This window comes from Ambystoma mexicanum, chromosome 4q (genome assembly GCF_040938575.1).
Source record: "Ambystoma mexicanum isolate Mex_15411 chromosome 4q, UKY_AmexF1_1, whole genome shotgun sequence".
In the NCBI taxonomy this organism is placed as follows: domain Eukaryota; kingdom Metazoa; phylum Chordata; class Amphibia; order Caudata; family Ambystomatidae; genus Ambystoma; species Ambystoma mexicanum.
This window is the reverse complement of record NC_090928.1, coordinates 253,660,561-253,684,927: the sequence shown is the minus strand read 5'-3', so window position 1 is coordinate 253,684,927 and position 24,367 is coordinate 253,660,561. Positions and strand designations below refer to the sequence as shown.

Here is a 24,367-nt window from a genome sequence, read left to right as displayed (position 1 = left end):
TCTGTGGAGAGGACATAGCAGGATGTTCTGCCTCCACTTCAATGATTTTTAGTTGATTGTTTTCTGTTATCTGAGGTTTCTCTCCCAATTGAGTATCCGGGTGGAGTGTCTCGCCTACTGACTGAGGTGAGCCTAGAGTAGCTGAATGAGAGGGATCTGCCTCCTTCGTAGTCAAGCTACTCTCCAGTGCCAGGTGGAAGGACCTGGACTGAGGCGATAAGGGGGGGGGGGATTTCCATGACATCCAAGTTCACCGTTTGCATGTTTAGACCTTTTTCTGATGTTGTAGAGTCTTTTCCTGAGCCAGTTGGCCCCCGTGGGGCTTCCGTCAGTGCCTGCGGGGAAACAACCTCCTGCATCTCACCCATGACCCGGGGGTGCCATACCTCGTTTTCATAGATCTAGACATTGCCCCGAGGTGGTGTCATCTTTGATTGTCATCTCCCCTTCAAATGGATTAGGTGACACTACCATGCTTCGCTGTGACTTGGGTGGGGGGTGAGCAGCTCCGGCTCCAGAGGGAGTCTGTCTTTCATAAAGGGAAGTGTCATCTGCTTTAAAATGGGCAAATGTTTGCTTTTCGTTAATCGTAGTGGAGAAGCTGGCATTTGGAAGGCTGGGTGAGAGGCAAGCCTCTGTCTTACCTGAAGCCGTGTTTTCACCGCCGGCTCCGTCCCCTGCTCCGTAGGTTCACTTGTCAGGCGACCCATTTGGGTCCGGTCCAGTCATGCAGCTCCTCCGAATTTATCACTGGCTCCAAGTGTAGGCACAGCAACTTTCCTCTCGATGTACAGTTTCACTTTAGGATTGTGAGACTCCGCCTCTGCAAAGCAGCAAAGAGCCAATCAGTGCCAGCCCTTTTCGCTTCCAGGGCTTCTCGCCGCAAGGGCAGTGGAGTGGCTCCTTTGTAGGAGGACGCAGACTATGTGTGCAGTCAGCTGTTCAGGGGATTCTCAGGAGAGTTAAAGGAGCCGCTCCTCCTCGCTCTTCAATGCAGGGAAGTTTCCAAGTTTCCAAAATGAAAGTAGTTTCACACTTTCACCCAAGTCCATGGCAGCACGACCAATATGCAGCCAAACAGTGCAAGCCCTTTTCGCTTCCAGGGCTATCATATTCGAAAAAAGGGAATCTTAGTCAATTTCTGTGTAAAGAAGTGGACCAGAACAGGTACAGACAAATTTGACCGGGATCCATACTTGGCGAAGCCATTCGGCCAAGTGGCGCGGTAATAATGGATGCACAGCTCGTTTGTACCTGTGGATGGACAGCTGAGAGGCGGGCAGAACCAAAGAAAGGAAAGCTGAAATCAGGGAATACCTGGCAGGTACATAGATTTTGCATGCCGATATCAAAGAGTGAGCTACTTAAGAGCAAGTGCCTGGTATGACATTTTGGACTAAACACAGATATTAGCCATCGCTCTTCCGTTCCAAACTAACACTTAAGGTGGAAAAAAAAAAAGAGTTACTGCAGCATTGCTCTGGAAAACGTTTTCATATAATTATTCATTAGCAAAAGTAGTCTATGCAGGATGAACAAAAAGCAGTAGACCTATGGAAAGCTTCACCAATTACTCATCATGTTGCTTCAGTTGTGGAATCCAGCAGTAATTTGCAGTTAATCGCCTTTCAAAGCACAAGAAGCAACACATTCTCGCTTTTGCTGTGCAATTTAGCCCCAAAGACAACACACGTATAACACAGATGCAAAACTGTAAAAGTAATTATGGAAAATAAACATGTACATATTTATTTTGAAAATTGTTCGAGGCACGTGTAAGAAAGCAAAAGTGCTGCTGTTCAGTCCATAGCCCTGCTGTACTATAGGGCATCAGCGGAATGTCTAAGATTTTTGGTGCCGACACTGTATACATATATCTACATATAAAACACCAGGTATAAAACTGTACATTTTTCACACACGCTAAACAAGTGACCGGCTGTGGGAAAAGATAGAAATCCCCTGGGCGGCGACCTGGTCCTGAAACAGAAAAGATACAATGGTCTTCACTCTCCGGGGTCCGCAGCCATTTATTTCATATACTCGAACATAAAAATACACATTTTTCAAACTTTCACTCGCTCCACACACCCAGTCTGGAATCATTCCCTGAGCAAACGGCTTGAAAAATGAACGCAATCGTTGGAGTTTCCAGGGACATCCGTTGGAGTGCTACTAATGAACCACTTCTAAAATAACTGCTGCGCAGCAGCTGCGTGGGTGTATCCAAGTCAGGCGGTTTCCAGAGCTGTAGAATGCTAAGAAGGTGGCGGCCATGATGCAACGGGAGCCTGGGACATTATTCTGCACCCAGGGAGTCTCGTCTCCTCGCCCCAGCGGAGGGAATGCGTAACGCTAGGCCGAGAGGGAAGCAGGGGCAATGTTTCGGATTAATTTATTTAGTGCTGCAATTTTTTCATCCAGGATGAAGTTCTTTTTCTCTGCACTTTTTTGTCTCTGCTCGGTAACCTGGAGCGCCTTCATAAGCTGTGCATTTTCCACATACAGGTCTTTCAGCAGCATGTCTGATTTGGCATTCTTTTCAAGCTGCAAAGAAAGAAAAAGAAGAAATTACAATTAGGCCTGGCTTTTAGTGTTTCTATTTTTAGGTCCACTTCACTTAAGTGCTTTGGCTCTCTCCGCAACAGCTTTTGTAATAGAGAGAAAAAAATACAAGGGAATGCCTGGGAGAGGCAGTTAAAACTGTGTCCTCTTTCAGTTTTCATTTGTCTTTGCTGACGAAGGTAGCATAATGTATCACTTGTGGCGTTTGCCTGTTGCACCATCGCCACAGTGCACGCCATAGCTCTCAACTCACACGCTTTTGGCGGGTGTCACCCGCCTTGTAAACAGCTGACTCACCCGCCAAGCCTCTTACACGCCCATTCATTTCAATGGGCCTCTCACCCGCCAAAAATAAAATCGGGTGTTTTCACCCGCCTTTGCGACACAAATGGTTGAGAGCTATGGCACGCCCACCTTTCATTGATGTTTAATGTTAAATGTGCATGTGTCATCAGAGTGGCCATGTTAGGGTGAGGCATGGCTGCAATTATTTAAGGTGCTTAGGTGCAGAATGTTGCAATGCTGGAAAATGGCTACAGCAGTAGACGGTTGTTGCTTTGGGGAGATTCAAAATTCCATCTCCCTCCCTGCTTGGTAAGGAATACAGGGAACATGGCAGGAGACCACAATGGACCTGGTGCCCGTCCTGAAGGCTCTTGCCCTGAAATGCTCTCCCACTGTCCCCCTGCTAGACACCTCCACTGTACAATGTTGATTGGGCACTGTAAAGCAGCAGTGCAGAGAGGAACACAGCAGGCAATGTGGCAGACTAGAACATGATCTCCTGCTCAGCCACTGGCCATGGACCAATGAGTGTTATCAACCGTATACATTTACCACCTGGCTGCTTCATTCTCAGAGTCCCAGGGAATCACCAACTACAAATTGACATGATGTGGTATTTATGGTATGCAGTAATAAAATTGCGGCAAAAATGTCGCCTGTGAAAAAATCGCGGCAGAAATGCCGTAGTTTGACCCGATAAAGGTGTACCCCATTATACCATTTAAGTGGAGCGGGGGTTGCAGGGGTGTCCCCCGCTCCCATTAGATGGATTGCGGCGGCAAAGCACAGCCTTTTTGCAGCGATTTTTTGTTTAAACGGCCATTTTTGCAGCGATTTTAACAAATGGAACCGTATTTATCTAGTGCTTACGCCAAAGCGCTTTACATAACATATATACATCCAGTATCATTCAATCTGAGTTGGTACTCATTTATCGACCTCGGAAGGATGAAAGGCGGTGTTGCCCTTGCCGGGATTCGAACCTGCGATCTGCAGATCATAGAAAAGCAGTGGGATTTCCTGGCCACGATAGAGACTAGTTTCAACATAGAACGATGATGATGTGACTGTTACCTGGTGTAGAGACCAACTATCCTGGGTTGGCAGTCTAGGCAATGCATTTTTTCACTGCTTCAGTTTTGTTATTTTGGGGCCTGGTTTGTCTGCGTAATGAGTGACGTTCTTGTACACCGACAGATTTCCCACAGCAGGATCTCTCTCCACCACATGCGGAGACGTCTCTATTCTGATCTAATGACCACTCACTGTAGAAGACGATCGTGACGTGACTGGTTCTTCTCCAGCAATCTTTGTCCTTGAAACTTACCCTACTAGCCTATTAGAAGGAAATTGAGATTCATGCAATTCTTGCCCATAATGCCCACTGCAACTTACCTGCTCTTTTAACTGTTTCACCTTCTCCTGGAGCATCACTCGTACGGTTTTCAGATTCATTTCTACCTCCAACATTTTCTCCTCCATCCGCCTGAGAAGTTTCTCATGTTGTTCCTAAAAGCAATTCACGCAAAATTATATTAATCAACAGCAGCGGTGATAGGATGGCAGCACCGATATAGAAAAAACAGGATAGGGCGCAATTCAATTCTGCAACTGAATATTGTATAGTAGGGATACTGTTTCAAGGAACTTGGTGAAGGAATGGAAACATTAAACTAGCAAAAGTAAAAAGGACTCAAGTACAATAAATAATGAACCTTTTCCAGAAACTTGAAGACAGTCACATTTTTTATGTATTTCAAAACCTTTTTTAATGACTTCCATAGATCTAAATGGACACGAGAGAAGGGTCGTACAGATAAGGAACAAGACCTAATGGTGCCCTTTTACAATTTCAGAAAGTATCAATCCTCTCGCTGTCAACAGATTCCTTCAAAGATACCCACACGCACTTGTTTGGACACAATATTCATTATGGGGCTTATTACGAGTTGGGCGATAATCCAGTGGTAAATCCACCAGAATACCACCCAATGGAATTACCTTAACTGCCACTTGGTCCGGTGGAATTACTGCTGGATTACAAGGGGCGGTGGCATAGTTTTTTTTTTTAAACGCGTTTTATTGAGTTTTGTCTTAAATGGAAAACCTAGCATGCTTTACATAATGCATTAGTTTCTTATATAATCTCCCACCCCTCCCCCCACAGCCCTCCCAACCACAACTTTTGAGAAAGAAGGAGGAGAATATTTTTTTTTTAAATAAAGAAAACAAACCGAGAACTATAAACTTGTCCACAGGATCCGAATAGCTCGGCGCCACGTATGCATCGGTCTTGGGCTCCAATGTTCTGCACCTGGATCAGGCATTGTTCATCTGTTTATCTCTATGTAGTCGGGCTTGACATATCCATCAGCACCGCGCCGTTCAAGGGGGCATGTCATCTGAGGAGACGAATAGTTCCCGAGTTATTGCGTTCCAGGCTGTCATGTCGATTGAGCTTTCCCTTCTTCCTGTTCGCAATGCTTCATGCCAGACCGCCGTCTCCGCGATGGTCCATCTTTCTAGGTCTTTCCACCATGCCTCTATTTTTGGTCCATCCTTGGCTTTCCAGTTCATTGCTATCCGCCTCTTAGCTAGTGCCCAGGCTAGGTTCATCATCTTTTCTTTTGCTTTGTTTCTCTTTGAGGAACTATACAGGCCGAGGAGGCAGGCGTCGATGGTCCAGGCACGTCCTGTGAGCCCTCTTTCTCCTAGTCGCTGTTATATTTCTCCCCAGTAGTTACGAATTGTTGGGCAGTGCCAGAACATGTGTCCTATATTGGCGTTTGCCTCATTGCATTTTGGGCAGGTCTGTGCAGTAGCTCCCGGAAAATGGGATATTTTCTCTGGGGTCAGGTATGCTCTATGTAGTATGTAAAACTGTAGCTGCTTCAGTCTGGCATTTCTGGATATTTTCTTTGGGTAGAGTTTCACTTTTGCCCATTCTTTGCCTGAAATTGTTCTGCCAAGTATCTTGTCCCATGCCAGTTTCCCTTTGTTTTCGTCTTGGGGGATTTCTTCTACGAGCGTCTGAAGGGCGGTGGCAGAGTTAACCACCATTTCTTCTTTTACATTGTGCTCTATGGGGCATTTTTGGTGGAATTACCGCTGCCAGAATTACCGGAATTACGGCTGCGGTCATTGCACAGAATTTGCAGATTTTCAGCAGAAAGTGGATGGATTTAACACCAGCATCATACTGGAGGTAGATCCACCTGCCCCACTCCAGGGCCATACTCTTAGTATTGCAGAGCATGAAATGTGGCAGTAATTCTGTTACTCCCAATTTTTCCCTGCACCGCCATACTCGTAATGAGCCCCTGGTAGGCCACTAAAGCATAAAGAACTTGGAACAGTGAGCAGAGTTGTGATTTGTGGGAGAACTAGGGGTCAACGATAGTAGCACCTGAGTACGAGGTGAACAGTGTTCCCTTTTAATAATAATAATATCTTTAATGTGATTTAGTTTAAATAATAAACTTTACACATATTCATCATTTCAATCTACATATAAACATCATAATAACAAAAACAAACAGTATATATACATTATAAAAGTACATTTTATATCAAAATCAAATTGAGCACCCCACAACAATAGTCTTTATCTCTTAGTCTTGGCATATTATATTACAAATTAACCTAATTCTTCATTGCCACACTCTCCATATGCCAGCTTGGCCTGTGTATATCTTGACAGGCCTCATAATGATACACCCAGTTTGACTTCCACCTTCAGCCACACATTATAGAGTGCAGTTAACAGCTGCATGCCTTCGGTATTCATACAATGGTTCCAAAACGACATCTCCCCTATAGTAAGTATCCCAGTTGTGTGCATACTTTCCAAGGTAATATTTTATGTCACCCACCATTGCATGGCATTCAGTGAGGACATGCTTAGCTGATTCAGGTAATTCCTGCTTCTAGCAGAGGCGACAGAATCACTGTTCTTTAGGTATCTTGTCTATCATCCCCATAATAATCTTGGTGGGAAGGTGTTCTAATCTTAATAGGAGTATAAATCTTGCAAGCCTGTTGGACGGGCATAGCATCAGATATTGTTGTGGCTTCTTAAATGTGTATAACCTAGATTGCACAAAATTATACCTTTTCAGCTTGCGGAGATGTTCGCAATTCTCCAGCCAGTCCCATAGCTCTACCCGTCTACCCAATACAGCCTGCATTTCCTCTGTATAAGGCCCTGCTCGGTGTGACCAACAGATGTCCCTCAACAGTTGTTCCATCTGGTTTGCCATTTGGCAGGTAGAACTTTCTTTTATTGATTTCCAGGGCAACTGTCATCAATAGAGCATTTTTCGTTCCATTTACCATTTTTAAATATAGCCCTACTCTCTTTTTCAAGACCAATGCTTTTAAAGATATCAGTCCGAGCTCAAGTCTTAAAAGAGCCATTGGAATACAGGTCGGGAGTCCCAATACCTTCCTCCAATATTTTCCCTCAATCAGTTGTAACCAGTTTAGCTCCAGTTGAATGAGTGCTTCTAATCCATGCACCATCATAGGAGAGAATACTTGGATATATAGGTGGCGAGTTCCCCAAAGGGTATAGCCTCCCTGTTTTATTGGTAAACTTTTGAAGAGGGCTGTAATTTGAGTTGCTCTTATACGGTTACGCTTGCATATAAGATATTCGCCTTTAGGTTCAAAATCGATTCCGAGGTATCTATACACAGGAACATATGTCATTTCAACGCTATTAACATAGAGCTCAACACGTGTAGTTCTTTTACTTGTATATCTTATAACGTGAGTTTTCTCTATGTTAATAGCGAGTCCATTGTTTCCAGAGTATTCCCAAAGGGCTAGGGCTGATCGACGTCATCCACTAATGGTGTGATCAAATATCACCAGATCATCAGCATATGCAAGAACCGGGCAAGGGATTTTGCCAATGCTCAGAGGGCAATTATTAGCCAAGGCTATTGTCAGAGGTATATCATGTACATATAAATTGTACACTAAGGGGGCAGTCACACACCCCTGTTTAACCCCTCCGTTCTGTAAAACTTCATCAGTCATATGGCCTTCCTGGTCTAATTTCAATTTCCCTTTAGTATTCTGGTGTAATAACCTGAGATAGTACAGGAGATCTTCTGGGCAACCTAGTTTTTTGTAGCTTCATCCATAGTTTCTCTCTAGGAATAGTATCAAATGCCACCTTGAAATCGACATGTTGCGCGTACAGGGGGGGTTGTCCATTCTGTCGCGCCCTACTGCGCATAATGTCCATAACCAAAAGGTTATGGGTGGTGGAATAGCCTTGCCTGAAACCACATTGAAACCTGCATAAGATGTTAGATCGATCCACCCATAGCTGTATTGTTTTCAATATTAGTGAGGCAAATAATTTACTAGTGGTATCGAGCATAGAGAGTAATCTGTAGTTATTAGGATCCAGGCGATTTCCCCTTTTTGAATATTGGTATTAGGATAGCCGACTGCCAGGAGCATGGGACCTGACCTACACTCAATATCTTCGCAAAGAAGATGTTGAGCAATGTAGCCCAAAAGTCGGGATGGCTCTTAATTACAATATTGGCCAGTCCGTTAGGTCCCAGGGGGCCTAGAAGATTTCAACAATTTGATCTCGGACAAGATTGAGTCATAGGAGATATCTATAGTGAGTTCAGATGGTATTTTACTTACCAACGTTGTTTCCTCACACTCGGTTGCTATATTACGGTTCTCCAGAAACAATCCACTCGGCACTACCAATGAGGTTTGCTGTCTGTCGTGTCTTATTCCCCCTAGCTTCTTTCAGTAATGCCCAGATTTTGCATGCTTTCCTCGAGCAGATGGTCTGCACTAACCTTTGCCAAGTTTTATTTCTATCTAAATTTCTCTTAGCCTTTATATCTGCCCGATATCAATTCCTTAATCTCTTAATAGTTGAGAGATAGGTCTCCCATGTCATGCTAGATTTCTTAGCTTGTCTGAGTTCCACCCTCAACAATCTCTTTGTGTCTCGTATGGACCTATCATATGTAGGAGGTTTCCCCTGTTCACTGATCATATCTCTTACTGGGGTTGAAGAATGTTTGTCAGAGAATAGGTGAATCCATTCCTCAACATCATCCATGGACATCACTTAGAATTCTTCAAAATCCGGGTAGCACGCATTGTTTATGGCTTCCGCCGCTCGTTGTACATTCCTATCGGACCACCGGATACTAGTGCCTGCATGATTCACTATTATGTTCCCCATGCTGCACAGTTGGATATCAATTTCAGGAGTGTCAAATGAACTTGCCAATGTGGCCTGAACACTCTAGTTGGTTGGTACAACGGCCATATCGTTAACAGGAAGTAACATACTCGGGGAAACAAAGATATAGTCCAATGTACTGTCCGATGGCCCATTGTTCCATGTATGCTTACCTGGATGATCACTTTTTGTTCTACCATTGATCATCTCAAGCTCCCAATTTTGAAAAAATTGCACTCAGCATAACCCTTCTCCCTCTACTTTACGATGCACCATTACACATTGTGATGCAGTTTTGAGTTGGAAGTTCTCAGTCCGCCCCCCCCCCCTAGCATATGTGCATTAAAGTCTCCAACCACACAAACATAAGCATTCTCTTGAATTGTTAACCAATTAGCCAGTAGCCCATGCAGGGCTTCCTGTATTGGCTCTCTCATCCCTGGCCCAGGAGGATTATATAGGCAAACCACAAGCATTCTATCAGTACTCCCCTTGCCTTTATGCGCTATTTCAACAGCAATCATGTGGTTGTCTTGGCTCACATCAATCCTCCTGGAGCAAAAGATATTAGACACCCCAATCCATAGTCCCCCCCCATAGGGCCGTCCCCTTTCTCCTCTTTTAGCAAATGTCTGATAACCCTTGAACCCATCCAAGAACAAGGAGTTCATTGCCAATGTTTCTTGCAGACAGATGAACAAGTTACTTTCTTACCTGGTAACGTTCTTTCGATGGGATGGTCCGACGACGTATTCCATATCTATGACATGTAATCACCACAGCTGTGCTGCTTCGGAAACTTTTTTCGGCGTCTGCGTCCTGCGTCGATGACGTTGATGCGCCATCGTCGAGGACCTCCTCCGACGTCATCCGATGTGATAAGTAGGACGCACGACGCCCGTAGCTCAGTTGTAGTTTTTTCCCACAGAACGTGTGACATTAGTCAAATGCCAGTCAGACACAAAGCCTTGCGGAACGTAAGCTGCAATCGCAAAAGAAATTCTGCAGCGGGGAAGGCAGAGCGGGAGAGATATGGAATACATCGTCGGACCATCCCATCGAAAGAACGTTACCAGGTAAGAAAGTAACTTGTTCTTCGAGGGGATTGGGTCCTACGACGTATTCCATATCTATGACAGACTCCCAAAGCAGTACCAGAGCAAGGAGGAGGGAAAGAATTTAGAATCAAAATTTAGAATAGCCAATCAAATAGCAGAGCAAAGGACCGCCTTGCCAAAGGCCAGATCCTGTGCTCGGATGGAATCGAGGGAATAGTGACGTACAAATGTATGTACTAAAGCCCAGGTGGCTGCATCACAGATGTTGCGAATAGGAAACCCCTCTGCAGGGCAGTAGATGCAGCCATATCCCTGGTAGAATGGGGCCGCAAGCCAGCCGGTGGGTCCTTACCCGCCAAGCGGTAACACTCCGAGATGGCCAAAATAATCCAGCGAGACAAAGTCTGTTTCGTCACAGCTTGCCCCAAACGCTTTCCAGCGTAACCAATAAAGAGTTGATCGTCCACTCTGACCCGGGACATGCGTGAAACATAAAAGCTTAAAGCTCTCCTAGGATCAAGCCTATGGAGCCTCGCCTCTTCCTTACCAGGATGCGGAGGAGGATAGAATGCCGGAAGAACAACCTTCTGGGCCAAATGAAATTCCGTCACTACCTTCGGAGGAAAAGAAGGACGAACTCTAAGGACAACCCTGTCCTTGTGAAATACAGTGAAGGGTGGCTTAACTGAAAGTGCCTGTAACTCACTCACTCTGCGAGCGGAAGTAACCGCAACGAAAAACACAGTTTTCAGAGTTAACAGCCGCAAAGGGCAAGAATGTAAAGGCTCAAACGGAGCACCCATAAGAAACTTAAGAACAGGGTTTAAATCCCAACCGGGCACCAGGAAAGGTGACGAGGGAACACATTAGTGAGCCCTTTCAGAAACTGTGAAATTAAAGGTATTTTAAAGTAAGAACACTCTTCAGATGAGCGCTTAAAGATGGACAGCGCCGCCAGGTAACCTTTAATGGTACCCACTTGCAAGCCCCTGTGGGCAAAAGAAAGTAAAAAGGACAGAACCATGGGGATGTCACATGCAAAAGGATCCACATTCTGAACTCTGCACCAGTCGCAGAACTTACGCCAACGGCACAGAGACTTTGTTGCTGGCCTTCGGGCCGAAAGCAACACCTCCATCACGTCTTCAGGGAGGTCCCAATCCTTATACCTCAACCTTTCAGAAGCCAAGAGTGAAGGTTGAGGGAACTGACCTCTGGATGGAGAACCTGACCCCCCTCCCGTGAGAGCAGATCGTCTCGGTGGGGAAGACGACGTGGAGGGCAGATGGACAAGTCGAGAAGGTCCGGGTACCACGTCCTCCGAGCCCACGCCGGAGCAATGAGGATCATCCGGGAACCGAACTTCCGTAACCTCCGCAGCACTTGCGGGATGACGGGGACTGGAGGAAACGCGTACAGCAGCGGGAATGACCACTCCACCACAAACGCGTCTCCTAAGGCTCCTTTTGGAGGAAATTCCCGCAAGCAAAACTTTTCGCACTTCCGGTTGATACTGGAGGCGAAGAGATCCACTTGAGGGGTCCCCCAAAGGGCGAAGATCTCCAGGAGAATCACCTGAGCCAATTCCACTCGTGAGAGATTGCGCTCTGCCTGCTCAGAGCGTCCGCCGTCACGTTTTCATCTCCGGCCAGATGAACTGCCGAGATCGAAACTTCCTGCTGGATGGCCCAGAACTCGAGCTGCATCACCTCCCTGCACAGAGGAAGTGACCCTGCCCCCCCCCCCTTTTTGTTGAGCTATTGCATGGCCACTGTGTTGTCCGTCAGGATCAGGACACTCTTTCCTCGCACAGTCGGCAGAAAAGCCTTCAGGGCTAGCCCGACGGCCCTCAGCTCCAACAGATTGATATGGAGTCTGGACTCCGACGGAGACCAACGACCGCTGACTGTCAGCCCGTTGGCATGAGCTCCCCATCCCGTGAGGGATGCATCCGTCACGATAGTCACCTCCGGCCAGGGAAGCCAAAATGGAGCCCCCTTCATCAAGTTGCCTTCGACGGCCCACCACAGAAGGTCCCGGGCGACCGAGGGCGGCACCTGAACCGGGTCCGACATCCTGCCGGAGGACTGCGACCATTGCGTCTTGAGTGCCCACTGCAAAGATCTCATCCGCAGGCGAGCCTCTGGCACCAGAAGAATGCAGGATGCCATGAGGCCGAGCAACTTCAAGAACTCGAACGCTGGGAGCGACTGGGCATGCTGAAACTTGTGCACCATCTGCTGAATGTGAAGAGCCCTCACCTGGGGAGGAAAACGCTGCCCCAGGGAAGTGTCGAGCACTGCTCCGATGTACTGGAGCCGCAAATGGGACTTCTTTAAATTGAGGGAGAAGCCCAGCCTGTGAAGGGAGTGGCAGGTGACGGACAGATGATCCAGGACTTGCTCGGGAGAGCTCCCCCTGATCAACCAATCGTCCAGGTAGGGGTAGACGTGAATCGCCCCTTGCCTGAGATGCGCTGCCACCACCACCATGAGCTTGGTGAAAACCCTTGGGCGGAGGTCAATCCGAACGGCAGGACCCGAAACTGAAAGTGCGAGTCGCCAACCGTGAACCTCAGGTACTTCTTGTGCTTGGGATGGATCGGCACATGGAAGTAAGCATCCTTGAGGTCGAGTGACACCAACCAGTCCTGAAGCTGAAGGGCCTGGAGGACTTGAGAGAGAGTAACCATCTTGAACCTGTCCTTCCTGAGGAGTTTGTTCAAACCACGCAAGTCCATGATGGGTCTCAATCCCCCGTCTTTCTTCGAAATCAAAAAATAAGGGGAATACCATCCCTTGTTCCTCTCCGCTACAGGCACTAGTTCTATGGCGCCTTTCTCCAGCAGGGCTTGAATTTCCTGCGCAAGGAGCGGATCCGGACTCTGCAAAGAGAGGTTCCCCGGTGGATTGTCGCGAGGCCTGTGCCGAAAGGGAAGACAGTAGCCGTGGGTTATGATCTCCAGAACCCACACATCTGAAGTAATGGCTTGCCACTCTACAAGATGCTGCGCCAGCCTTCCCCCAACCGGCAAACCATGGGACATGGCCTCATGACTGAGTGGGAGCGGCTGCGGCGTTACCTGAGGGCAAAGAGGCAACTGCCCGAGCGGCCTTGGCACCACGGGTACCCTGTCGTCCACCTCTGGTACCCCTGCGTTGGCCTCTTTGACTGCCAGCTCCTCTCGCTTTACCGAAGGACGAGTAATAGCGAAAGGAACCACCCCTCCACTGCTGTCCCCTAGGACGAAAAGGCGGAGGTTGGCGAACTGCAGCACCCAACGACTTTGCTGCAGCTTTTGAGGTCTGCAACCTCTCAAGGCTCTCGTCAGCCTTGCTGCCAAAAAGGTGTTCACCATCAAAGGGCATGTTGAGGAGCCGGGACTGCACATCAGGAGCAAACCCCGACTTCCGCAACCACGCAAAACTGCGTATCACGGTGCTCGCCGCCATGGACCTACTGACGCATTCAGCTAAGTCCAAACCCGACTGAACGGACTCACATGGCATCCTTACCATCCTGGACCATAGCAAGGAAACCATCCCGTTCGTCCCCTTTGGAAATATGTTCAGCCGCTAATGCAACACAGTTCCACAGAGTGTGTGTGAAACGAGACAAGGCACAAATGGAGTTGGCTGCCTGAAGCGCCATACCACCAGAAGAAAACACTTTCTTCGCCCAGCCATCAAAACGTTTGTCGTCCCTATCAGGAGGGATGGTAGGGTACGACGCCTGCTTCGCCGGGGCCGTGGCCGCCTGCACCACCAAACTCTCCGGAGTGGGGTGCCTGGTCAAGTAGCACGGGTCGCTACTGGCTGGACGGTATTTTCGCGACAAGGATCTGCCCACCGCCGGGAGACTCTCTGGAGAAGTCCAAGCCGCCGCCACCCTTCTCTGTAAAGCCATATGGAACGGCAGTACCGGGTCAGTTGGGGGACCAACATCAAGGATGTCCGTTAGATCATCCTGCACAAACTCCCCTGGGGGAGCAGACCATCCCAAGTAGTCAGAAACCCTAGCCATAAGGTGCCGGTACGAGGAATCGGCATGAGAGCCAGGCTCAGGCCTACAAAACTCCACCTCCGGAGAGGTTTCCAGTCCACTGGCATCATGCAGTGACTGCCTCAAATCGTCAAACTGACTATGGCCCGAGACAATTTCATCTGGAACCTGACTAGGAACCAGGCCATCAGAATCCTCATCCGCCTCTGAAATATATTCCAGGTGGCGAAAAGAAGGCACCCGAGAGTGCTTGCTCTTAACTAGAGCCTTCCTAGGGGGTTCTCCCGTGCCACGGGGTACCTCCGACACGAAAGGCGTCGATGGCGTCGAGCGAATCGGCGCCGGCGTAGAGAGAACAGGCATCGGCGCCGAGAGGATCGGCGTCGAGGAAATCGGCGTCGATGTCAGATGCAGCGCCGCCAGCATCGGCGGCGTCGACACAGCCCTCGAAGCCGGAGCCCCGAGCGTGTCCTTCAACGACCTGAGCGTCGACAGCTTAGACGACTTCCTCGGAGCCTCGAGAAAGCCTGTCGACGCCCTCGACGCCTCAGACGTCGATGTCTTCCTCGAAGACCTCACAGGTGCACACGGTCTCGAACGCATCGAGGACCGGGACCTGGAACGGGTACGTCGAGAACGAGTCTCCTTGTCCGAACGGGACCTCTCCCGTGACTCGTGCCGACCACTCTTGCGAGCGGTGTCTCTCGACCTCTCACAACCGACCCCACTCGGGGGCGCGGACGGCTTAGTACCCTGCGACTCAAGAATCGCCAGCATTTTCTTCCTGAAGGAAGCCCATTCCTCTGGCGTCGCACGGCTGTTGGGGTAAGCGACGTGCCGGGCAGAGTCCTCCAAAGAGGACCTGGAAGACGACCGGTGTCGGCGCTTCCGAAAATGCCTCGAAGAGGCTGAGGAGTGGCGAGACCGACTCCTAGAAGGAGACCCACGAGACTTCCGACGATGACGCGGAGAGTCACCCCTCGAATCATCCGTCGAAAGCCCCGCAGACTTCGACTTCCGGGGCTTGGACACCTGACCTACCGACAACTTCTTCTTATGTTCGCGTAAGGCTTTGGACGTGAGCGACTGGCAGTCGATACAGTCATCCCTGTCGTGGGCCTCCCCGAGGCACCAGAGGCAGGCGTTGTGCGAGTCCGTCACCGACATCTTGGACCCACACTCCCCGCACTTCTTGAAACCCGGACACGGGGTCGAAGACGAAGTAGAAGACATCTTCACACGAAGGATTTACACAAAAACGAACAGGTTCGAAGAACCGAGAAGAACAGAACTCCAAAGAGTCGAGGCGTTAACCGAGATTCACGAAGCAACACGTTCGCGGAAAAAACGGAACTGAGGCTACGGGCGTCGTGCATCCTACTTATCACATCGGATGACGTCGGACGAGGTCCTCGACGATGGCGCATCGACGTCATCGACACAGGACGCAGAAAAAAGTTTCCGAAGCAGCACAGCTGTGGTGATTACATGTCATAGATACGGAATAGGTCGGAGGACCCAATCCCCTCGAAGCAATTGTGTGTAATTAACTGAGTCATCGGCCCCTTTGGATTTAATAAATGGGCAAAGCCCCGACAGTTCCATGATACCAAAGATCATTTTTATTTGCATGCAATGACCATAGGTAATGCCTCCGCCAACCACTTCAGCACAGATTGTACATCTGTCAGTTCCACCTTTTTTCCAATTGGTAGATTAGGGCAGGCGACCATAGAGTCAGCTGAAACTGTTTCTGGCTTCTGACAGCTGGATTCGTTGTACTTCAAACTCGCATCTATCTCGATATCCACTGTCCTCAACTCTTCTTTATATGTCCTTAATAATTGGGCTGTAGATATGAATTTACAGTGCAATGCTGACACCTTAGGGTTGGATCCTGACAATGGTTCCAAGAATTGAAAGTCATCAGATTGTGGTATTCTTAATTGGGGCACTGAAACCATTCTCTTCAGAAATTCCGATCGTGAGAGCCATGTGCATTCGCCACTTTGATATAGATTTTTAATGAGACAAATGCGGTTTCCCCAAACTTCATCACCCTCATTAATAGATTCTGATGTAGATAGTGCCAGACTGAATGGACTGCCTCGGACACTCGCAGCCTTGGAGTTGTTTAAGGGAATAAGATCTTCCTCAGGTATAGACTCGATGATCGAAGTCTCTAATTCCATAGCCCCGTGTGGGGCTTCCAAATCCTCCGCTATCAGCCAGCTAGTCAGTCGGCCATCCCCCAAAGCATTCCGTTTCTTGGCACGGGCAGCTCTCTTTTTAGCTTTTTTAGAACGAAGAGAAGTCATCACCAGCTCTGTCAAAGGTGACCCGTGGCTACTCGCTCTTTTCCCCCTAGTTACTTGCTTGGCCATTCTTCGCTGCTTACGTGTAAGTGGAACGTCTATATGTTCCGATAGAACTGGATCTGGGTCCGCTGCTTGTCGGTGCTGTATTTTGCTCGCCATCTGAATGGCTTCAGATAAATTACATTCCACCTCCTCAACCACATTTTGTCTTTGTGCTTTATCATTGATCAATGCATCCGTTTTTGCCAATATACGCCCAGAAATCTGTAGTAAGATTTTTAATGCAAACTGCAGAGACGCCACAGATGCTTTTACTTCAGCAGTTTCCTTGGCACCAGGATAGCTGTTACTTGCTTTTTCCGCTTCAATATCAGAGGTAGTGTCAATGATTAAATTGGGTGAGGCAGATAATCTGACCATGGTCCCCACCAGATTAGATGGGTCTATATTATCTTCAGACTGGCTCTCCGTCTGTGGGATATCTATGCTCCCAATTGGCACTGCTAGCTGTGGAGTCATGCCTCTTTGTATGCTCAAGCATAGATCTAAAAGGGAGTTATTAATATCTTCGAAATTCAGCCAGCTGCCCAAATTAGAGGTGTTCGTCTCGCGCGCAATGGGTGCCTCCAGAACTGTAGAGTTTATTTCAACTGGGGGATTCAATGGAAAAAAATCCTGTGATTCTACCTTGATCGGCAGGAATACCCTTCTTGGGATTATTCTTCTTGCCTTTCAATTTGTCTACAGCGACCACCATAGCTTGTTCCTTTTTTCTTCTTAGGTTATATTTAGAAGGAGTGGGCTTTTTTTGTAGGTGCCATTCACTTTTGTCTTTATAGGCACTGCTCATGCCAAAATTACCCCAAACCGTGTGCAAACATTTATGTTATAGGCTAGTAGAGGTTCAACTCACAACTGTTTGAAGAGCAGAACACAGAGAGACTATCTTAATTGTGACAGGGTTCAGGATCAAAGGGAATAAATCCCCAGTGTCTCCTGACCACTGCCACTAGCTATGTCTCAACTCTTTGATTGGGGAAGGGGTGTAAATTACTGTGGCTAAGAAGGTGTCCGATCTGGGCTAAAAGAAAAGCCACAACACACGCCCATAAGTCCCTCCTGCTCCAAGTATCACTAGGCTGCGCTACTCTGCACCTCGAACAGCACAGTTGAGCCACCCCAGACCCACAACCTTTAAGATAATCAAAGACTGCCTCATATAGCTTTATTTGGTAAGTCGCAGAGATGAGGTGGGAGCGTGCAGCGGTGGCCGTAGTTAAGGAGGGGCCCAACCTGTACTGATGTCAACAGCCACAACACCCATCCATATAAGGCTCACCTGTGCCCAAAGATTCTAGCTGCTCCCACTTTCAACAGACAGCACGGCACAGCAGGCAGTACCACCAGGACACCACGGCCCGCTGCCTACGTGGTCATTCAGCTACAGCCTCGCTCTCCGCTCCGCTCTCGGCTCCTGCTCTCTGCAAAGAACAGCGGCAACAGCAGCACGCTTGCTTCCTCGCTTCAATCAGAGAAAGGGACCCTCTCTTTCCGAGAAACTGCGTGCTACACGCAATGCTGGACCAATGCAGTAGGCATGTCAAGCTGCACCTCAGCTAGCGGAATACAGAATGAGGCCGCCTCCGACACATTCCCTTTTACCAGAGTCCACGATTAGGGGATTGGCACCAATGTTATTACATCATCTATATCTGTACATTTATAGACATGCATATTTTCCCTGTATTTATAGATAAGTGGACAAATAGTTTAAAGTGAAGTCTGCTAATGTTGGGAAAGGCAAGATGAATATGCAAAAACACTGGTAAAATAAAGCAGTTCCCCAATACAAAGAAACACTACAATTCAAATCTTACTCCAGTCGGCATCACTAGTTAACAATGTTCACTTTAACTATAGAACTGATGTAAGCTACCCAATATTTGCCTGTCAGTTATACAATCCCTTTTCTGCTGACTCTGATGTTTTAACCACGAGCTTACAACATTAAAGTCAAGAGAACTTTATAATTAAACTCACATATATATATCCCGTAGGGAGATGTTTCCACAGACCTAAGTCATGGGTGTGAAAACATGAAAACATCTAAAGATAGGGTTCCAACCAAAAGACAGACCAAACAGCCTCTATGGGTAGCAATAGTAGACAGGCTTCGCTCAACGTAGGGCAGGAGGCCAGTTGATAGGTACAGTTACTCTAGGGTTACACATAGTTCAATGAAGTACTTTAGTTGGAAACATATACATATAGCAGCAGTAAAGGGGCTGAGAGCAGACCCTTCCCACTCCTAAAGCTAAATGGATAACCTGTACCTGGTGGTAAACTCAGTACATTATAATGCTAAGGGGTGGGGGAAAAGGAGTCTGCAGACATAGGCACCCCACATTACTAAGTCAACATCAGAACCCAAAAAGCCAAACTGTGGTCAGATTATTTCCATGCAGGCTCTAATGCATAGTGGAGCCGGTAACCAGAGGTAAGTAATATATGTGTACGTGTTTTACCTAGAGGGAATTAATTGAATGGAGGTGTTCATGACAGGAGACTCTGGTTGTAGCTGTGTGGAAAACATGAGGTTCCCTTCCACGTCTCCCTGTTGCATGAGAAAGTGGTGGAGCCATCTTTATTTCTGGTTGTTGAACCGTGGAAAAGTGAGCTTCTCTCTGCCAGCATAGGTGCTAAACAGAGAGAGGTATGGGTCTCCCATAATTGTTCATGGAGTGTGAGAAAGGTTCCTCCACAGTCTCCCGTACCGTAGAATTAGTAGCTGGCTTTCCCAGATCCACTCCATATTTTCCCACTGTGATAAAGGAGCATTCTGGGCTATATGTAAGCCTGGTGTGTTTGTTCTATCTCCAATGGTCAGGGGAACATGTGCAGTGGATATGTGTATAAGGGTCTTTCCTGCCCTCAGGGACCTAGTGATAGCGTCAAACACCCCCAATCAACCTGTTACAGAGATTTGTCTTCAATTGAACCCCCGAGCATTACTGCTAGACTTTCTGGGTTTCTTCATGAGCTTGGAAGGTGAGTGAGGTTCTTCAACCTCACTCCTGTGAAATTTAAAAATGTTATTCCAGGAAATTGGGTCACCCTTGGAGAGCCCACCCTGCATCCAAGCTTTTCCTATGGTAGCACGCCTCACCAGGCCCTTACAGACCCCTTTCCTATGTCATTTTGGGTACACAGTGTAGCCGATGTGCTTACAAGTGCAGGGGATGGCATCCCTTTGTATGCCATTCATTTTTTTACAATATGGATTTTTACTGTGCTGCACAATCCATCTTCCATAATGTCCCCTTTATTTTGTTGGCAGTAACACTAACTTTCCATGCTTTTCCTGAACATGCTGGTGACAGTAATTACTGTTTTACCTTTTTTGTGGATGCAACAGTGTGCTGCCTTTTTAGCTGCGGTAGTGCATATTTGAAGACCATATGTTTCAAATGGCTACCCCTTGTGTCCTGTTCAAGATGGCATAGCCCTTGTTGGCCATCCTTTGGCCTTTCCAGGTGGGGAGGTCTCCTTTCCTCATGCATTTTCACACGCTCTCCCCGGAAAGAAGGGGAAGGATGACCAATGTGTTGTAGCTGTAAGGAAGTGCGTGGTTTGCCCATAATCCACATTCCTTTAGGCATGGCTGTTGCTGGGCTGATTCTGGGAGGCTGGCTGTGCACTAATGAATATCCACCTTCAAGTTTGATTATTGCAAAAGTTCCTTATTGGAAGGTTGGGCTGATTTCTGGATTGAGCGAGAGGAGCTGGACTGGAACTGGAAGAGATACAAAGACGACTGAGGGATGTCCGAAGATTGCAGAATGAACCAGCAACAGCGCAACCAACACCACTGCTTTCTGGACTTTGACCACCTGCTCGACAGGGGAGACCTTTACAGAGTGACTCTCGCTTTGACAGGTGGGACTAACGTGTCAGCTTTCCTGCTCTACCTGCATCGCTTTTTACAGGACATGGGAGATTCCATTTCTGCAAATCGTCTGCAATACACAGCACCATCTTTACTCTGGTGCAAGGACTTCTATCCAGCCTGGGTGCTGGAATCTTTGTGGGCATTGTGACGAATCACAGGTATTGAGGCTAGGGGGCTGAGCCCGCTTCGCAAGACCCTTCCATGGGGTCTGGACAAGTGGGACCTCAATGGGAGTCACTCCCCCTTAGGGGACAAGGACTCCTGTTCCGACGAGGAACTCCCTTGATCCAATACCATATCTGCCTATATGGGTCTGCCAGGTGTGAAGACTAATCTGTCATCCTTTTATTTGGCTTCAGGGAATGTGGGAACAAACCAGCCATACAAAGGAAAAGGAAATGTCTCTTTAAAAAGAGATGTGTAAATAACTGGAACAAGAAGCTCTTGGGATGAGAGTGAGCATGGTACACAGGGGAAGCACGCTGATGTGATTACGCCTTGGAGAGGCAGAGCAGAGCGAAGTTGCAGAGCCTGCGACTTTTGGACAGGTGAGTAAATGTAAGAGTGAGAAGCCAGAGAGCAGTGGAATACGGCAATAGGAGAACCGTTGCCCGAACAGGAACCAAATACCCATACCAGGTGGTGGGCCATGGTCCCAGTTAGCGACGCAGAGACCACCCGCAGAGAGAGTGATACGAACTTCCTGCTACCTACGTCCATAGACAACATCCCGCTGCAGATGAGCCGAGAACGCAACGCCGGCGAGACCAGACATAGAAGAGGAACCGGGAAAATGAACACCGACTGTGTGCCAAGCCCTGCAAAGTTCCCCTGCATCTGAAGAGGTACCAGGGAGAGCGGGAAAGGTGGGAGGCCGCAGGGGCACCACCTGGGAAAGAGAGAACTGTCTCAAAATCTAAAGTTGATCCTTAAATGAGCAGTATTGGAGTTATATGAAGTGAATACAACACGTAACGAATAACACTGTATGGGAAACGTATAAAAAGTAGAAGCAAATATCCTGGGACGAAGGGAAGAACCCCCAGGTACAGAGGCTTAAAGAGAGGAGACAGCCCACCACAAATCAGTGTAACACGTGTTGTGAAAAGAGACTGTTAAGGGAACAGAATCAGAAAAGAGACAATTGAGTACCAAGAAGCTAGGAGAGGAGAAACCATAATTGGCATAAAGTCAGACAAAACCAAGGGATTGCTAACACTCAAGAAAATAAAAGATATATGACTAAAGACAGGAGGGTGAGAAAGTATTCCAAGGAAAATTGTTGTAAAGCTTGCATTAAAGAATGTACAAAACCCACAAGCATATGTGAAGACCTACAGGAGCTCATGAAGGGAGTCTCGAGAGACTACTGGGGAAGATAACTGAAAGAAGCATATATTCTAAAACAGACACATTTGAGCATCAGTAACCACAGGATACAAGATACAGACTGAAAGAGAAAGCTGCTAGAATGAAGGCAAGAACAGAGATGACCAAGAGAAGAGACACTGTTTTGGCCCATTTTAGTTATTCACGTTAGCGGTAGTGTCAGGTAGAGTTAGGTTTGGGACTGGGGACAGTTACTTTTGGACTTCCTGATGACAGACTAGCACCAAAGGCCAGTGGTGTGGCCATGGGCGAAGGCCCGGGCCACTGGCCAAAGGCCATGGCTATGGCCTCATTTTAGGAAACCTATTGGAGCAATATGTAGAGGCCGTAGGCCGTGGCCAATGGCTTTGGCTAGTGTTAGGTAATCTTTTCAAGAAAGTGAATAAGCTTCCTGACCTGTGTCAACCCCAGAACATTTTGCTTGGACTTGCTGATTATTTTCCCTCGTCACTAGGTAAGTGGGAATCTTTTCCCCCCTCTCACCTAGTCTTTTACTATTTTTATGGGTGACCTTTTATGTCACTCGATAGCGTGTGCTTAGATTTATAGTATCCTACAACATTTGGACTTAGGCTGGGTTGCCCCTTTGGGCTTCCCTTTGTTATTTCTCTGATTATTTCTTGGGTGAGCTACTGTACCCAAGAAGTAAAATAGGATTCCCATCTCCTTTACATTTTATAAAGTGAGCCAGCACACCCCATTTTATGTGGGGTGCTGGGGAGATGCACTGTATTCCCTTTCTCACTTACCTGGTAACATTTTTGTTACAATTACAAGTTAACTTGAATGGCTAGTGGCAGTGAAACTACTTTTAAGACTTTTAGTCATTACTACTAGCAGGTTGTCAAATCAGCCATGGTAATGCACAGGAGGGCCACCATTCTGCTAGAATGGTGGACTCCTTTTTTCGCCATTTCTTGTTGCTTGTTTTTTATTAGGTCTTCTTCCATTCTAGGTGGGAAAGACCCTGGTTGAAGTTTTGTCTTTGGCGGGAATCCTTTGTATTCCCAGCTGAGGCTCCAGAGTGTTTGAGAAGGCAGGAAGCGAGGGGGAGTCCAAAACTCTGTAGCCCTTTGTCTTCCAGCTTGCCTGAAAGGAACCCGTTCCCACTGGGAGGCTGGCTATCCTGATTCTGTAAACAGCAGGGAGAGTTTGCAGAGGTTGTGCTGTAGTTTCTGATAAATACTCTGATCCTGGAAGCTGCTGACAAGTTGACCACTGGAACCAAATCCGTAGAGGAAGATGAAGAAATGACAGCTGTGAACATTTCCAGCGACTGGAGAACCTGCTGTGTAACCGGAGTCTCAACTAACCCTTCCTTCCAAGCGACCTGGGGGTCCTGAATGCGACGATTCCTACCCAGAGGCTGGTGTGATACACTAGTCTTGAGAAGACCTGAAAAACAAGCCATCCCTCAACGTACTGTGACCTTGCTGGGCTGTAAAGCCAATACCCAGGGACCTCAAGCCAGTGTGCGGTGCATGGTCTTCCGAAGTCGGATTTCATCCAAAACTTTGGTGGACTCCTGCTCGACTTCCAGAGACACAATTCGAATCCCTGAAGTCCCCTCACCAGAGTGCAGAGCCGAGAGAGTGAAGAGAATCTGACCTACAATATTTGTTCTTCATCAGGTACCAGTAAAAGGGCGCAAAATCCACAGAGCCGCAAGAAGCTGTAAAGAATCCTTTGTTGGAAGCCTCCCCCATCGTTGACTGTCGCCAGTTTTCCTTCAGTTTCCATTTCTTCAGTCTCCAGACATTGGAACCCAAGGACTGTGTCATTTGCTGCTGCATCCTGAAGGCATCCACTGAGTAGCTCTTCTTTTCTGCTGAGGTACTGTGTTGGCTTGGGTAAGTCTTGTGTGAATCCTGTAGGTTGAGTGGGTAATTTGAGTATTTGGGAGTTCACCCATACCATTCACCCATAACAAATGCTGCAAAGAGCTACAGGAAGTGAAGTCCTTCTGTTAAGTCCCTAAACACTTAACTAACTCTGAAGCAAATACTTACTTGTTGAAGATATCCTCTGGAACTTTGACTTTTCTGTACCTGAACCCTATCCTGACCTGCCTACAGCTGGCTCCTCACCACTAGGGTCCCTCGTTCACCTCTGAGAAAACACATGCTATGGACTAGGGAAGGACTTTGATAATAAGGCTTCTGTCTGGAAATTATAACAAGTGTAAAAGTACTTACATTTAAATGCTTTAGTATTGTAACTGTATCTCTACAATAAAATATGTTACAAAGTTTCTAATGTTTATACTTACCTTTAAATTGCTTGTTGCTCCTTTAAAAAAAAGTATAGAAGTTATTTTACTAGCTTTAAATTGTGTTGCACTCTTCGAAAAAGTAATAATGTTGGTAGTGTTTTATAATTTCTAAAGTCAGTGAGTATAAAAGCCTTCCAATAGGTTTTACCCACCTTGATTAGCTGTGTGCTCTCCAAAATATGCGTTGTGGGGGTTTGCTTTCCCTGATCCGATTTAGTGCATTTCTAAAATAGTCTTGGAGTTGATACTTGTCTGAGTTTCTTATAGCCCCTCTTAAAAGTATGAGGTTCCTTACTTACC

At 47.3% G+C, this 24,367-nt stretch overlaps 1 protein-coding gene across 6 annotated transcripts in view; it reads right to left on the bottom strand.

Annotated features, from left to right (window-relative positions):
• Nucleotides 1–1,723: 1,723 nt before the first annotated feature.
• Nucleotides 1,724–24,367, bottom strand: part of NINL (ninein like) — a 1,017,292-nt gene continuing 994,648 nt past the window's right edge. For all 6 annotated transcript variants that reach the window (XM_069607820.1, XM_069607817.1, XM_069607819.1 and 3 more), the window contains 2 exons: nt 4,246–4,359; nt 1,724–2,547 (listed from right to left, as the gene is read on the bottom strand). In XM_069607820.1, the coding sequence (XP_069463921.1) occupies nt 2,356–2,547; nt 4,246–4,359 (306 nt within the window). In that variant the 3' untranslated portion in view covers nt 1,724–2,355. The remainder of the gene's footprint in view (nt 2,548–4,245; nt 4,360–24,367) is intronic.